The 17,878-nt window shown below is 35.8% G+C and overlaps 2 protein-coding genes across 2 annotated transcripts; both read right to left on the reverse strand.

Annotated features, from left to right (window-relative positions):
- Positions 1-62: 62 nt before the first annotated feature.
- Positions 63-5,820, reverse strand: LOC142339300 (uncharacterized). Its single transcript, XM_075389237.1, has 2 exons — positions 5,609-5,820; positions 63-546 (listed from the first exon to the last, which is right to left on the reverse strand). The coding sequence occupies exons 1-2, from the start codon at positions 5,774-5,776 to the stop codon at positions 385-387; spliced, it is 330 nt and encodes a 109-aa protein (XP_075245352.1). The 5' UTR covers positions 5,777-5,820; the 3' UTR covers positions 63-384.
- Positions 5,821-9,286: 3,466 nt separating this feature from the next.
- On the reverse strand, positions 9,287-17,644 carry LOC142339301 (dnaJ homolog subfamily A member 3, mitochondrial-like). Its single transcript, XM_075389238.1, has 4 exons — positions 16,922-17,644; positions 13,954-14,087; positions 13,597-13,747; positions 9,287-9,904 (listed from the first exon to the last, which is right to left on the reverse strand). The coding sequence occupies exons 1-4, from the start codon at positions 17,588-17,590 to the stop codon at positions 9,386-9,388; spliced, it is 1,473 nt and encodes a 490-aa protein (XP_075245353.1). The 5' UTR covers positions 17,591-17,644; the 3' UTR covers positions 9,287-9,385.
- Between the last annotated feature and the right edge of the window lie 234 nt (positions 17,645-17,878).

Raw genomic sequence — 17,878 nt, forward strand, 5'->3', positions numbered from 1 at the left:
GTGGACACAGTTTAACGCCATCTCTTCAGTTCAGTGTGTTTGATGGAAATCATCCAGGAAAATGACACGCACGCAAAGTATATTTAAGAAGAGGTTCTTCACTTTATGCTTGACTCTATTACGATCACAAAATAGTATCAGCGTAAATAGATGACGTCACACATCATGCATGTGAAAACATTGAGAGGATAGATAGTATGCATATCAGAGGTATCAGTGGTTAAAAAAAATACATTTACAATAATATTCAGCTGAACAATATTTAGCATGAGGAACATAATGAGTGACCTGTTTCAGCGCAGACAAACTTGGAAACACTGTATAGCTCGAAAACATTTGAGTTCGTTTTGGTTCTTCGTGCGGGCAGCTTAGCAAATTATCTGCTCAATTGATTTTGACGAGTTCCACCTCGAATATTAGGGTAGCATTTGGTGGAATGACACCAGCTGCTCCTCGCGATCCGTAGCCATACTCGGGTGAAATTGTGAATCTAGCTTTTTCTCCCAATGACATCTGTGGAACACCCTCGTCCCAGCCTCTGATCACCTATATAGCAATAAAGAGACTAATTAAATCAGGGCATTTGAATAAAATGACTCAATATAATTAGATAAATCACCTCTCCTTCAAAGAAGTCAATTACTTTCCCGGGGTGAAATTTTTCAAGAAACAGAAAAATGCTTAATGTGCTGTAATTTCTCGGTATATCAACTGTTTAACCCATCCTCCGTATGACAATCCAAATGCTCCAAGTTAACAAAGAGTACTGGGAACAAAAACAGCCACAAGAAATTTACGAAACAATTTAGACAGAATCAGTTCTAACTTAACTTTTGTAATGTAGATAGTCTGAAAAACAGAAAACTCATTATCCCTACGGAATTTGCAAGTAATCGGACTCTTGGTAAACAATAGCACAAACTGTGTCATGACAGCAAAAGTAAACAAACTTAATTATACTCCTTTCAATTTCATACAAACTCGACAACTTTCCCTCTTTGAAAACTCTCGCAACAGGCTATCAGCTCCAAAACAAGCCGTAAAATATTTTAGAACAACCAATATTGGAATTAATCAAAAACAATTATATTGATTTTTTAAAAAGAGACAAAATGGGACCCAGAAGCATGAAATATTAGAAGGCAATTGAGATTCAAACCTTTCTACAATCCTTATTGGAATGTACCAGTAGTGTTTCAGGCAACGCTGCAAAAAACGACAATTCAGCTGAAAATGTTGCATATGAAATTTCACGAAATAAACGAATAATTATCCAGTTCAAAACCTAAATAACTTTTTCAATGAAAATTTCCATTTAGACTCCATCCTGACCAATCAGCTAACATCTCATTTTTTGCAAACGAATCTCAAAGAAAGATGTTGCCCGAACAACAGTCGCTCGCTTGAATTGCATTTTTGACCGCCAAACAACATAAATGCTCCAGCTATTCAGCAAAATCTTTAGGAAATCATGCTGTTGAAAAAACATCAACTCCTGTAATTCGTAAGAGCAAAGGAATATTCATTAGTAAACACCGGAGAGTATAAATCGAGTTCCCAACCACCAGAAGCCACACAAATTTTCGTTTTTCAGATAACATTGTCGTTGTCTTTATATGAACGTGACTTGATTCTCAAATATGGGTGTGCAATAATGCAAGAGCGCAACCGAGTTCAACTGGATGGCAAAATGTTGGACATCATCAATGCTGTGGAGGATGAGAGAACGAGAGTACCTATCAGGGAACTGGCAGTATAATTTCAAGAAAAATCTGACTTAGATAAAAAAGGTATAGGAACTTAGAAAAACTTACGCAGAACAAATGAAAGAGTTCGAGAACAAGAACGGTAGTCACGTGATCATAAAAAACCTCCAATTGATCCACGTGATTCAATCAATCATTTTGAAAATATAAATTTTCTAAAGGGATCGTAGAAAGTTTTATGTAAACGAATCGCAGCTAGCTAGAAGCATATCAGAGTCTTCCATCTGGCAGTGAGTTCCCTGATAATTTGACATCCACAGTGAATAATAAGTTCACAAAATTGGCCCTAAAGGGTATGGTGTATAAAGAACGCAACCTTCATGCCGATGCAAAAAACAATTTTATCCAGAAAAAACAATTGAACGGAACGGTTATATACATTTAAGAAAGGTTGCAACCAGTGGAGAGGTCGATCAAAAGATAGAGTGGCGAAACGGTCCAAATAACTTCTATATGAAAATGAAAGTGCATTATTTTTGTTCTGTGTTGTGATAAATTTGATCCAACTCAAAATTGAATAAAATTTTGTGTCGGCAACAAATGTTGATATCTATAAGCTGCAAAAACCTAATATTAAAAACAGCTTTAGAAAAAGTTCAGATAGACACAACCCCACACCAACTAAAGCAAACTATTCAAGCGCAATAATTGAGCTGATGACTTACCTTCTGAAACCCAGATAGATAAAATTTTGAGATTGACTGCAAATAAGTGTGGTAATAAGCTATATACAGACTATCCTATTTGCTGTTGTTATGCAAACCACGCATGATCGAGTGTTAAACTTATTGTTCTTGTTACTGAACTGATGGTAAAAAGAAACTTTTTTGTTTGAACTCCTGTAGAGCTTCTTTTCATAAAAAATCATCTCTGAAAAATTTATAACGAGTATCTAAAAATAGGAGCTTATAGTGAAAATGGAAATAATTTTACTCCAAACCTGATCATTTGCCTAGCTCCTGTTTTTCCCCACCTCTTTGGATTTCTTCATATTTTTTCCTAGGTTTCTCATCTGGCTTTTAAATGAAACGTCATCCTCTTTAACACGAATTACTTTTCCTCTGAAGGTTAAATACGTTGCTTCTTAATCCTGTAAACATTTTTTTTCGAACTACAAGCGAAAAAGTTTTAACAAATTGGAAACAATAGGAAACACAGTACGTCATCACTAACTCATAGTTCCAAAAGGACCAACACGTCAACTCTAACTAAAACTGACTGAAGACAATTGTACCAATATTGGCCTGTCTGCGGGAAGTGATTTTATTTCGATAAGGCTGATAAGCCAATGTCACAAATTTAACTGCGTCAGAAACGTTAAATCTCTAGAGAGTGAACAAATTATAGGAGTGTGACTTAGACTGAGACAAAGCCTCCAGGTGAATTTAATTCCCATACTTTGATGACTTAGTTGTCTTTAAAGTATTGGTGATCACAAATTTAGTTTGCTAAAAACAGCACATTAAAAATGGAGCAGTGTCCGAAACCTGATATGGGAGAAACTGTTATACTTACAAAACATTCGCGCAATAGGAATTAATTTTGATGAACTTCATACTCAACTAGAAGGTTCAGATGTTAAGCAGCAATTTTTAGCTGTCACAGAAACATGGGTTCTTATTGAAACCAAAACATCTTCTGCCAAGACATATGCAAAAAAATTGAAACTTGCAATCGAAGTGTCGAAAACAGAGGCGGTGTTGCAAACCTTATTACAGTGTATAAGTCTGATTACCATTAAGAAGACTAGTTACCGAAACACACAGATTAATACGGTTAGAGCAAAGGGTTCGAAGTCCGAAAAGTGCTTGATTACTGTTGTCTATGAAGCACGTAAAATGGACACTTTTGAATTTGTCCACAAAAAGTTGAATCATCCATTCAAAATAGGACAGAGAAAAAGTAACCACCACATTGCTGTGGCAATTGTAACAAAGACATCCCATTGAGTCAAATCAAAAACGAGACAAAACGTCCATTCCTTAAAATTTGAGCGTGCAAAAAACCAGAAGATTATACAAGAATATCATTTTTAAGCCAATCAAAAACTGACCTTGTTTTGCCAAACTTAGTAGTTTAACACAAGTTCAAAGCGTCTCAGTAACTGAACCTTTCGGTGGCGTCAGAGAATCATGCTTAACTGACACAAAACAAAATGAGAAAAAAGGTCTCTTTCCCAAAGTTGAAAAAAGCTTGATAAACTAGAAACAAAAATTCACGTGAACAAAAAATTTCAAGAAGCGGACAATAGCAAGTTCTTACAAAATAGATCTACAAGCTCGGCGATGATAGAAAGTTTAATAAGAATATCGGAAGAATTGCTCGACGAAGTCGTACCTCATAGAAAACTTAAAGCTCGAAGTGAAAAAAAGATGGACTAATTCGAACATCAAAGAATATTTCTCAAAAATTTTTGCAAAGAAAACAACAAGGTTTTTCAGGTTTGGAAATCTGACTCAAGAAAAGAGCATAGGCCTTAATTAAATTGCAACAACAGATATATCTGCAAAAGAGCTGAAAAATACTTTTGAAATAGGACAAAAATGGGCAAACAATTTCACTAATATTTCTAGAAATTAAGGTTCCCAAAGAAAAAAAGAAAGGTATAATGAACAAAAAGTTGAATAAGATATGTACATTCTTTTGCATTCTCGACTATTGTTTTAAAACCGTGTCACCTACAATTACAGACCAGCTTAGTCAACTTTTCAACAATTTCATTAACAAAGAAATATTCTTAAATCTGCTTAAAATTGATAAAGTAATATTCGTAAATGAAGAGGGATGAAAAATGGAGCCGGAAACTACCGACCCATCTCCTAATTACCAGTAGTGGGCAAACTTTTCGAAAATTTTACAAAAGAATCTAACACTTCCTGGTAAAACACAACGTCCTGGCATGAAGGCAGTTAGGTTTTCGCACGAACGTTTGACGATCGACGCAGTATTTCAAACCTTCGAAGCATTACTTCAGCGAAAGCAACAAAAGGCATATCAGTGCACGTTGCTTAATTTTTCAAAAGCCTTTGCCACGGTCGATCATCAACAGCTCTTAGCTAAATGTAAAGATATGGTCTCAGAGGCACAATAAAACGGGATTTTTATAAATCTGATAATAAACATCTCCTACGTTTATTCTGGTACCGTTTCTATCTAAAACAATAATTGTCACGGCTTATTTCTACGGTGATGTGGCTATTAATCATGAGTCATAATTATCGGTTTTTCGTAAAGATCACTGGAATGAGACTCATCAATTGTTTCCTCGGGAGACTCCACTAAGGACTAAAAGTCTGCATGGTGCTCTCTCAAAAAGTGTAAATTTTGTTGAATATATACTTTGAATGTATTATCAGCCTTTCGAAATTTTCATTATTGTTATTTCGATCAATCGCATAATTAGAGAATAAGCCAAAAGAGAGTAAGCCGTGCTGGTCTTTTGTTTTTTGTCTGGCTCTAAGAAAACTTAAAGCCCTCTGGTCGTCACCTGTTTATCTCGTTTCTGGCAAGTCATAAATATCAGACAAAAAATTTCTCAAACGAAAACGCGCATTAAAAATACCGCAGGACTAATATAATTGCTACGAACTTTGTTTGAGAGCAATTAAAAAGTCGTTCTAGCAACCGATTGAGTTTGTTTTAATTGATAACTGCTCTTCTCGCCTCGAATAATTTCTCCCAGGGCGTGCAAATTGGTTTCATAATAAGTCCAACTGTCATACGTTTTCATGAAAGTTTGAACAATTCGGTCTCTGAGAAAACTGTCCGTGGAGATTTTTTCACAGGACCGAAATTAAATCATAGCCCACATTATCAATGGCGCCCAAAAATTGAGTTCTAACCTGTCCGACACCCAATTTGAACTCGAATGGCTTTCCTCTATCCCTGGAAGAATCGAACTTCTTGCCGTCTGTGAGGGTTCCCACGTAATGCATTTTGACCATATCTCCTACTTTGGGGAAGTTTTTCCCATCGCCTGGTGACAAGGACTCAACTTTAAGAGGTGCCATTGGTTACACAGAATCAATTGATCTAGAAATTGGCAATGAAATGCAAACATTTTTCAACTTGACAAAAACGAGCGCTGCTGTTAGGTATGTGACAGCAGATGGAAAACGGTAGAATAGGGACAGTGAATCGAAAATGAAGGCTATTCTTATTGGATGAAGTTATTTGATATATATGACGAGACAACAGCTTTTTTACCATTTCTGTTGCCTGCAGGACTTGATATGAACCAAATTCAGCAAATCGTTCTCCGAGATTGCGTGAAAAATTAACGCCTGTGCATTAAATTACACGAAGAGCCGCACACATTAAGATCACAAATTTTATCTTCAAAGATAGTTACGGAAAAGCAGTTTATTAGTTTCACACTGCGTCTCCATTTACAAGTAATGGAAATATTTATTTTAGCACTCGAGAGCAATAGAGGGTCACAACAAGGAGACAATTTGAAAAGACAACTCACAATTCTGACAACTCACATCATGAGTCATTCTTAAACGCCTAGGAACAGATGTAAGTGGAATGCTCCAATGTTTCTGTGCATAACACAGAATTTTTTCAATACCAAATCATACCAAAAAACGGGGAGAAAACATGCAAAGTTGAGACAAAATTATAGAAGGCAACAACCCAGTTATCTTTTCACAGAAAGTTTTGTAACACTGTAAAAAACCGGGTTCCTCAATGCACCAAATCTAATGAAATATTGTAACACTCGAGATAATATTTAGATTATCTTATCAGCATTATAACAATTAACCAGAATTTTTTTCACATATTTTGATTTGAATAAGTGACGTATCGGGAGCCAGAGCTCATTAAATCCCAGAAAACGGTATTAATGAATCTTGACTGCTTTAACCCTCATTATTTATCAATACATTGAAGAGGCAGAAAAAAGCCATCGATAAAGACTTGTGACAAAATGTCAAAGAATTAAGAAATTTACCTTCAAAATCGAAAACAAAATAAAAGAAGCTTCCAGCAACCAAAACCTGGAGTTACAATTGATATAAATTCAACTATGTTTTTTCTCCAATACTTAGAAATGAAAACTTAGTAATTGGCTACGCTAGCTTTGTAGAACTGCAGCCTCAAAATACATAAAATCAGACCAAAGAAAAAATAATTATATTTACATTTTTGCTAATAGCTGATATGCCATAGTTTTTAAAAAATTGTAAAACCTATAGGTTGTTTCTATTAGCTGCCCTCCAGTAACTTCCAATTAGAGTGACATACACTCAGTTGACCTCAAATTCAATTAAAACAAGCAAAAATCAATTTGAGAGAGGAAAAATCGCCTGTTACCAACAATCTAATCGCGCGAACGGACAAAAATCTCGCTCCACCAACAGTGAAAAATGACGTCAAGCACTCATTTTAGTCGAAATAGCATGAATGAATGAAAAGCAGATTCGAAATAAACGTGACGTCATATGGCCGCAGCAGGAATCTTGAAGACAAAAAGGAAAAGTCGTGAAATACAATTTAAAGAATAAAGAAAAATAACCGATTGAGAAACCCAAATGCCCGCACGTTAACACAAAATTACAAACAAGAAAAATTTTTGTTCAAAAACATTTTCCCCACTCTAGTTAAAATTAGAGAGAAAATATTCTACGTCGCAAAACTAGCTTTTTTGCAACAATTCTTGATGTTTCCATGCTACCAATATCATTAGGCCATTTGTACATGAAGTGAAATTTTAACAATACCTTAAAAAAAGAGCACCCCAATACAATCAAGTTTTTTGAATTGTAGAAAACCAAAAGAAGGCCAAAAATAGCTCCACTCTCGCTACCGCAGCTAATAAAAAGAAGCGCCCAGGCGTTAATAGTCAAAAGCAAGGGTGGATTCCCAATTTACCAGAAAAGAAAGCAACAAAGTAAACCGATAAATAGAAAATAACGGCGATAGCTTTGCAGACGTGAAATATCAAAGGCCTACCAAAAAGTATAACTAAAAAAACTACGAACAAAACAGACTACGTTTCCTCAACTTGATCAGACTTTAATAAAGACGTCTTTATTCTTAGCAGCTCAACTCTGAGACATCCTCCTTTGCCATTAACGCCTCAAGTTAAAGAAATTGAAGTCATTCTGAAAGAGAACAGCTCAATTTGAGAGTGAGATATCATGTGCGACCAAGAAACTATTTACACGCATGAACAAAAGACCCATGCCAATAAGACCAAAAAACCACGTTACGCAGACAACTCGAAAAATTAGATGACTGAACGAAAACTGTTTTGAACTGAGCACGATCACAAGTTTCCGGAATCCCTCTTCTTAAAAACTATGGCATATCAGCTATCAGCAAAAATGTAAATAGAATTATTTTTTGGTCTATTTTTTTCCAGCGCTGTTTTCATACGAAATTGCAGTTTCCGCAGTCTCAAAGAACATTGAATACTTCTTACGATGCTTAAAATTTTTATTCTATTTCTACTCTCGACAGAACAATTTGATGGACGTGACGCAGTGTTCCGTTGCAATAAATCGGGAGTTTTCCATTAAATGTCAACTATGCGGAAAAAGTTTGAAATCCTGGAATTGTCAAAATTGTAATTAAAAACAAAACGTCTGCAAAAATTGCTATCGAATGACAGGTGGGTCGTAAATTTTTCTTCATGGGCGCAAAAATATTAGACAAAGGTAGGGTTCCAACCCCGAACTCCTGGGTCCTATTCCATCACCTCGCCAGAGGCAGTAACCACTCGACTATCAGGGCGCTCTCATTGTATCTCTAAAAATCGGTTTTGTTTGAACAACAAACTTCATTTCGGAATGAAAGCAACTGAAATCACTCAATAAACAAGAAAAAGTGGGCGAAAAATTCATTTGAAAAGTCAAAGATTATTCTCGAACAAAAGCACAAAAATTTTTGCATAGAAAAGACACACACGTTTACAATAATTGCTTATCATTCAAGAGCAATTAAAAACGTTTTTGAAATGATTTTTTAAAATGTTTATTCGAAAATATTTCTAGCATAACAATTTTGTGCAAGGATAATTTTGCATGCGTACAGAAATCTCAACTTGCTTTTCAAGATTTAAGCTGATATGTTTGATGTTTATGTTTTGCGCAAATTAGAAGAAACAATCCCACTCTAACCGATGCCAAAGGTCCTGCTGTGACCTCTCACATGCTCAAAATGCAAAAGAATGGCACAAAAGGCGAACAAAGTTTTTTTTTTTTTTGGGGGGGGGGGGGTTAGGACGTGTGTGTGTGTGTGTGTGTGTGTGGGGGGGGGGGGTGTTGTTGTGGTTGTGTGTGTGTGTGGGGGGGGGGGGTTAACCTCTAAGAACCGCCCTCTAAATATAAGTCCTCTAAGAACCTCTAAATATAAGTCTCCAATGAAAGGCTCTAAGAGCTAACTTTATCCCGTTTTTGAGGACGAAAATTTAAATGGGTCAGACGAAAAATCGGTCAAGCGAAAAATCACATAAAAAAGACTAACAGGACTAATGAAATTGCTACAAACTTCGTTTGAGAGCAATTAAAAACTTATAGGTCAATGTTTTAATTCGGTTGCAGCTTGGCAGTACAAAATTTAAAAGGAATACACCATTTATAGCAATTCGACAACTCTTCGACAAATTACAATTATCCTTTGTTAGCATGCGGCTCACTGCTGTTTCCACCATCACCATTTTCAACAGTCTGTTGAGAAACATCAGAGCTATGTTCATCTTTAGAATTCGTGTGATCTGTTCCACCGTTGAGAAAACCTGATTTAATTGCATCAACCAGCTGGATCGGAACTCCGTCTAAATTAACACCACCAGCTGCCGAATCTTTGTTTGGATCTGTTTCAACAAAAACTGCCATCAGCGCTCGCTGAATATCGGTGGGATTTATGGGAACTTTAATTTTAACCGTTACAAAATGATCGCCAAAATTCTCTCCGATTCGTGATTTTTTAACGCCTTTGCCTGCGATTTTGAATCTTTCATGGGAGCTCGTGCCCTTAGGGATCCGAAGTCGAACAGTGTCGTATAATCCCTGCACATGAACGACGCCACCCAAAACTGCCTGCGACACCGATACTTCAATGTCCGAATAAATGTCAAAATCAATTTGCTTGAACATGGAACTTGGCATTACTCTCATCGTTACGAACACCTGAAACAATTTAGTCAAAACATGCATTCGATAAACATGATGTGGGAGAAATTATAATTAAAAACAAAAACGTCGGCAAAAATTGCTCTCAATTAGAGCAAAAATAATTATAAATCCCCAAAATTTTAATAATTTTGAAACTTGTCATTTTGAGAATTATACTAGCACTTTTGCTCTCATTGAGCGTTCTAATACATCCGGGGTTGATTACAAAATCGACCAAAGTACTCACTGCAAACAGAGACTTTGGAGACAAAGTTTTATGTAACATTGGCCTTACGTGGATTAGTCTTAATAGAAACAATACATCGAGAAGATGGATTGACAGCAAAAATGCCAACTAGACTGTTAAGACCTGCAATTACAACAGAAAAATGATAAAACATAGCCGGCAGATTGCCGGAAAATAGCCCCTGTTGACGCGCTTGATGCAAATCGGGATTGAAACGTAAAAAAAAGAAGAGATAAATTGACCAATTTTTTTTCTATTTTTTAGTGTCAAAAACTGTTCTAATTCGACGTGATTTCGGTTGAATTCTAAAACTATATTTTATTCAGCTTCTAAACTGAAAGCTAATAAGCTTTAATACCAATGTCAGCTAGCAAACACTCTAATGAAATTTGATAACCTAATTCTCAAGGACTTAATGACCGGGCTTTATCGGATTATCCCGTCTCTTTTGATTTTGCTCTTTTGACCTTGACTGTATTTACTATCTTGCGTAATCCATTGAGTGAATGGATTTAAAAACAATTCAGTTGAAACAGTGAGTGAGGTAAGTCAGAAGTCAAACGTGAAAAACGTGACTTATTTAAAACGAAAAACGTGATCAAAAGATAAAGCGAATTAGCAGGACAATTAACAGAAAAACATAGCAGGACAAGTCAATATTAATGAATTTTTCTAGTGACCATATATCCGAAAAGATTCCCTAAAGTCCATATGCAGCCGATTAAATCTATAACGTGTATTCTCCATATTCTCCACCATTCAAAAGACTGAGAAGACTCTATTCTCTTTTGAATAAGTCATGTCACACTATTCCAGTCATTCTCCTGATTGTTTGTACACTGTATATCGCTGACTCCGTCGTTTTTAGTATATTCTGCCGTTATAATTAAAGTTCTCCTTCAGTGCTTTCCTGAGTCGTTTAGTCCAGTATAATTAGGTCTACTTCGAGCGCAGAAATAAGTAGCCCTCGCCCTATAAACCTTGAGACTGTTAAAGGAACCCAATGAAACATTACACCTTTAAAGCAACATAGTTGTTAATTGCACTCTATAGGTTTCCTACGCAAGATGTAACCATAGGCAGTTAAAATTGGCGTTTTTTAAAAGTCATTTCGAGGGAGGTGAACGCATGATCAAAGGGAACACACTATTGGCCAAAAACTCCCAAAAATTGAGATAGAGATATGATGTCACACCTACCAATTTAGTTGCAAGGCCGTAGAAGGCATTAAAAAATGAAAACCTAAAGGATCGCGAGAATCGTTGAAAGAGACGACAGACTAGAAAACATAGCAGGACAAGTCTTGAAATACAATTATACGAATTTTCTTTGTTTAAGCAAAAAACAATCCAGAATAACAGTAAAAACAGATATTGTCGCAACAATAAAAACTATTGAAACCCGAACTCTTGTTCATACCATTATTTGACTATACTATAAAAAGCGGAAAATATCATTCTGAAAAACCAATCGCCTTAAGAACTCTGACAACCGCCATTCACACCATGAGAATACGTCTCTAAAGCAGTTTATGTGAATCACATAATCCAATTTGACTTCAAAAATCATGAAAATGTGTGAACAGATCTTAAAAACATAGCGGAAGTCTTTGTCAAAAAATTACCTTTTGAATTAAATGGTTCCCACTAAAGGGACATCTAAAATCATTTAAAAAATCAAGTAAAAAAACTAAGATAGCCCATAAAACCAACTGAACTACAAAAAACACATTATACCTTTATATTAAAAAAGCCAAAGTACGAGAACAGCAAAAACAAGCCATGTGAGGCTCCCAAAACTTTTTTTAGAAAAAAAAATTGAATTCTAAAAAAAACGGCCAAAAAACTTACAAAATTTATCAATTTCCGTAAGTTCTCTCAATCGAAACAATATTTTGAAAATAAAAACACTAATCAATTGGAAACTAAATAAACTTTGTCGTCTTAACAATTAACTTTAATTGTCGCCTTAAATCACAATGAACGCGATAAAACTAAACAATGACCACTATCAAAAATTAAATCAAAATTAATTATGAAAAAGACTAAAGAGACAAAACAATATTCAAACCAAAAATTTGTATGTTGCGAAAACCAAGCCCCTAGAACACTTGCTGGAAAAAAGTCTGGTTCAAAATTGTTAAAAGTGAAGCTAGCAAAACCTCAGTGCCATATTTTAAATAAAATCAAATGCCAACACAAAACCGTTAATAATTCAAAAAAATTATTATTTCAAATTGATAACTTTCAATTTAACAAAGGCAGGGCGAATAAAACTATAGTTCTTAGGAGAATGCTAGGAAGAAACATGCTAGAATTTGGAGACTACATACATTGTGAAAAAGATAAAAAAAACTAATTCGCAATTTCTGAAAAATAAAAAAACTATATTGAGAGCTCTAATTAAAAATCGAAATAAAAAATGAGATAAAAAATATGGATCTTTGTCATAAGGCAATCAAGGTTTAAGAACATTGCATAGCCATCTTTCTGTCTCAGTAAGAAGTGAAAACAGCTTAATTGCGCAACAGTTGAATAATTTATGGAACCGATGGTTCAATAAAAGACTTTATGGTAAATAAACTCAATGTACAAACAAAAAATTTGACAAAAACCGCCAATACCGTATTAGTATGTGTACAATTCTATAAAATAAAAACACCTCACGTCAAAAAGAGGCATTCAGAAAGCGAATTATCAAAAAGAGGTTGCTATAATTGCTAATTTGATAAAGAAAAATCCACTCAAAGAGCCGAAAATGAAAGAAAAATTAATGAAAAAAGCCAAAAATTGACAAAAAATTTGGGAAATACGGTTCAATTTGTCACTTGAAACGCATTATTAAGCTCTCAAAATCATTGTGGTATCGATTACAGATGGTTGTATAGTCATGCGGCAAAATTTAGTTCAACAAAAAAACCAAGTTAAAATAAAAAACAATTGGGCCAAAAGGGCGAAAACACGGCCAAAAACTCATCTATATGCGCCAATCTCTCAAAAACTATTTTCACAGTCAAAAAGTCATTAACTGAACGCAGTGCATGAACAAAAAACTTCGCTCGCTCAGAAAAAATTTGAAAATTAGTTCACACGGCAAATTACTGTTTCACTGTTAGGACAAAACGCCGCCTGAACAAATAGTACTTCCGGTTAAAAAAACCAATACTCCTCTTCGAGTCGTAAAAAAGAGCGCCCCAATACAATTCAAATTCTTTGAATTGTAAAAAACCAAGAGCAGGTCAATAAAAGCCCCAGCTATCGCTGTGCGGCTATTAAAAAACACGATGTCCCCAATAATAACCGCTATCGCGTAGCGGCTATTAATAAATTCTTTAATTGGATTGTGACCTTATGAGAAACGTAAACGGACTAACGCCAGATGACTTAAGGGGCAACCTCGAACGAGTTTGTTTTGGGATTACAATTTACAGCTCGCTCCGTCCGTGTAACAGTAATCTAACCTCCTCATTGCCCACTACCATTCTCAGAGTTTGCTGGTCGGCAACTCCAGGCGGAACGGGCACCGTCACTGTTTTGGACAAATCTACTGTTCCCACGCCATTACACGTTGTACACGGGGTCTGGATTATCTTCTTTTTGCCCTTACAGTACCTGTAAGACACAATTGCTACAGCTGGTAGACAAAAAAGTAGATGAGCAAACAAACTAGCATTTAAAATAATTAATTATGCCGGCGTGCTCTTGAGCACGTGTTATTCTTTTGGTTCGGTTTCGGATAAGTTCTTCGCCCAGGGTCTACGACACATATGGTCTCATGTCAATTGGTACAACTATGTAACTGCAGATAGCCAGCAAACCTGCACGTCTGTTGAAGGATGAAACCACCTTGTGAGAATGTTTCCATCCCACTACCATTGCAGTTCTTACATTTGGTCACTTTGGTTCCTGGCTCCGCTTTTGATCCCTTGCAAGATTTACACGTCTCCTTCACCTGCAACAGTACTTCAAATGTCGACAAAACCAGTTTTAACGACACTTTTATAACCTCTGAATCTGACGTTTACTTGAAACTTTGTAAAAGCAACATTATATTCTCCAGGCAAACTCAATTCAAATCGAAGAACACGCTTTGTGAACAGCTATTTATCAGGCGCCTACCAATTTAAAAAGTGTTCAAAGAGTGGAAAATTTTGCCCTCGAGTGTACTACATGCAAATGAGTTAGAAAAGAGCTAAATTTTGCTATTTTTTCAAACAATTACATCATTTCTAGAACCCTCAGAAATAACATAGCCGGCAGATTGCCGGAAAATAGCCACGATAAACGCCTGTGGCCTTCCATGAATTGAAACAACTAAAGAAATAAGATAGACAGATTGACCACCAGTCCTTTAATAGACCACTAGACATTTTGGTTAGATTCAGACTGTCATTTTTATGAGACACATACGCTCTAAGGAAAAATAAAGCTTTTCCAAATTTAATATTCGAAATCAAAAACTCAAGACTCTAATACTCAAGAATTAGGGCATATACGTTTGGCACTACTTAGATGCACACTATAGACTTTTAACTAGTAAACGTTCATAAAATTTAAAGTTCATTAAGCGAGTTCAGAAGTCATTTTTTGAGTGAGGTAGGTCACGCAATTGACCTAAAAGCAGAAAAAATGACGTCACATACACAAATTTTAACTGCAAAGCAGTAGAAGTCACAAACTGAAAAGGTCAATTCCAAGAAGTCGGGTGGGTCGCAAGAATCATCCGATGCAGATGACGAAAAAAAAAACCAGGACAAGTCCTGACTTACAATTCAAAGAAATCTCAATGACTAAACAAAAACTAGACATAGAACGGACTGAGTGAATTGGGGAAACCATTTGCAAAAAAATCAGATTAATAAAAAACTGAAAATCAATGTCAAAATGCCGCATGTGAACAAAAACCACTAGCGAGACATGGAAATTTGGTTCAAACAAAAAACTAGGCATAGAAAGAACTAAGAATGGATTGGAAAAAACATTTAGAAAAAAATCCGCTCTAAAAAATCAAACAAAAGTAAAAAACATAGCCGGAAGATTGCCGGAAAATAGCTGCGATAGATGCTCGTGGCCTTTCATGAATTGAAACAACTAAAGAAATAAGATAGAAAGATCGACCACCAGTCCTTTAATAGACCACTAGACTTTTTGGATAAGATTCGGACTGTCAATTTTATGACACATAAAGTCTGTAAGGAAAAGCCCTAAAAGAGCTTTTTCAAAATTGATATTCGGAATCGAAAACTCAAAACGAATACTCAAGAATTAGGGCATATAAGTTTGGTACTACTAAGATGCACAGTATTGATCTTTAACTAGTAAAAGTTCATAAAATTTAAAGTTCCATAAGTGAGTTCAGAAATCATTTGTGTGTAGGTAAGTCACACAATTGACCTAAAGCAGAAATGACGTCACGTACACAAATTTTAACTGCAAAGCAGTAAAAGTCACTGAAGTCATTGAAAAAGTCAATTCCAAGAAGTCAGGTCGTAAGAATCATCGATGGAGACGACGAATTAAAAAAAAACCACGATGTCCCCAATAATAGCCGCTATTGCTTCGCGGCTATTAAAAATCAAAGTGAAATTGACCTAAAAGCAGAAAGAATGACGTCACATACACACAAATTTTAACTGCAAAGCAGTAGAAGTCAGCGAAATTGAAAAAGTAAATTCCAAAAAGTCAGGTCGCAAGAATCATCGATGGAGACGACGAATTAAAAAAGCATAGCAGCACACGTCCTGACGTACAATTCAAAGAATTTTCATTGACTAAACATAAATTAAACCTAGAACAGACTATAAGTGAATTGGGACAACCAATTCCAAAAAACAAGATGAAATAAAAAAAAATCCGTGACGAAATGCCGCATGTGAAGAGAAAATAACTAGCGAGAAAGAGAAATTTGGTTCAAACAAAAAACTAGGTCTAGAATGAACTAGGCCTAGCCATGAATGGATTGGGAAAACCATTTAGAAAAGAATCCTATCCAACAATAAAAAAAACAGTAAAAATCAAAGTGAAAATGTCGCATGTGAACAAAAAACCACTAGCGAGAACGCGAATTTCTCTTCAAACACCGTTTTCTCACTCTACTTTAAAGTTAAAGCGAAAAACTTTCATGCCGCAAAACCACTCGCTTTTATGCTCCATTTCCTGTTTCGGCATGACCAAAATGTCTACTCCCATTTGACTTCAAAAATCATGAAAATGTGTAAACAGATCTTTAAAAAAAGACAGCGCCCCAATACAATTCAAATTCTTTGAATTTCAAAAAACCACGATGTCCTCAATTATAGCCGCTATAGCTTCGCATCTATTAATCAGGAAAAATGTTTTCTGCAAAAGTTACAAGTAAAAGAGTGGAGAACATCAAAAAAAGAATCGTTGCTTTATTCTATATAGCTGAGAGCAGAGCTACGGGGTGCGGAAAACTTTGAGAACAGTGTTGAGAACTGAAATGATGTAAATATTCAAGAATTACTAAACCTTCGATCGTATTTCTGTTAGCTATTCTGTCTTTGCAAATACAACTGTTAGGGACACTTTAGCGTCAACCTGGGTATAGAAGCACCACCTATTAATGTCTTAATTGGTAATCGCCTAAAGTCCACGAAACTTAGGTTCAGTATTTTTACCTAATGGCTACAAAAATTGTGTTCGCCTAATCGAGTTTTCGCCTAATATACTACGTCCCAAAAACACCTTTTTCAAGTTTCTTCCACTTCTGAAACGTGAAAACTTTCGAAAACATGTAATTTATGAGATCTAACTGATATAGCTTACATGAATATCCATATCTTTCTTGATTCCTAGACAAGCCTCTTTAAACGTCAAGTTCATTACATACTCTCGTGGATAACTTGCAGATTGAAACTGATCTTCATCAAAGATATTCTGTCCCAGCCCACCACCAAAAATATTTCTAAACAGCTCTTCTGGATTTATGTTGGACTGGTACTGCCATTGTTGACCACCCGTGGCCCCGAAAGGAGCTCCACCAAAACCCGCGCGTCTGGACGCATCATATTCCGCCCGTTTGTTATCGTCCTCCAGAACTTCGTATGCTTCTGAAATTTCCGCAAACTTTTTTGCTGCATTCGGGTTATCTTTGGCAACATCTGGGTGGTTTTTCTTAGCTAGGTCATAATAGGCTTTCTTAATTTCTTTGACAGATGCCTTTTCAGAAACACCGAGAATTTCGTAATAATTTTTGGAATACAAATTGTTGGATCCATGAATTTTTCGACTCGTGGAAACTTGCGTTTGTTGGATATCACACAATTTCGAAAATGAGTTTGGGTAAAAGTTTCGAACAAAAGCTTTTTGATTCTGGCTTGATTCACTGGTCAGTTTATTTCCCGTTGTCCGATTCCTTTGGCAACTCGAGCATAACTGCAGACCTCTCTTGAGAACAAGAATCTGCCGAGGATAAACTGAGCTAAGAGTTGACATCGTGTCATAACATGCGCATAGAACCTTTAAATATTTTCAATACCGTACACCACATCACCTGAAATGAAAAAGCATCTTTTCATTTAACGGGTCAAATAAACACTTTGGTAATTTTGCCCAATAACGATTTAATTCATTCAAGCATTTGGGCAAATATCGAGAATTGAGCAAAGCAACTACATAACTGTTCACTAATTTATTCTTCTCCCAATGAATTATTGGGGTTTCCGAGTTGAAGCACAGTATAATCAAAACATTATTGAGCTCAAACCAAGAGCATGAAATCAA

The sequence above is a fragment of the Convolutriloba macropyga genome, chromosome 5, assembly GCF_964194025.1.
Source record: "Convolutriloba macropyga chromosome 5, txConMacr16.3, whole genome shotgun sequence".
Taxonomy (NCBI): Eukaryota; Metazoa; Xenacoelomorpha; order Acoela; family Convolutidae; genus Convolutriloba; species Convolutriloba macropyga.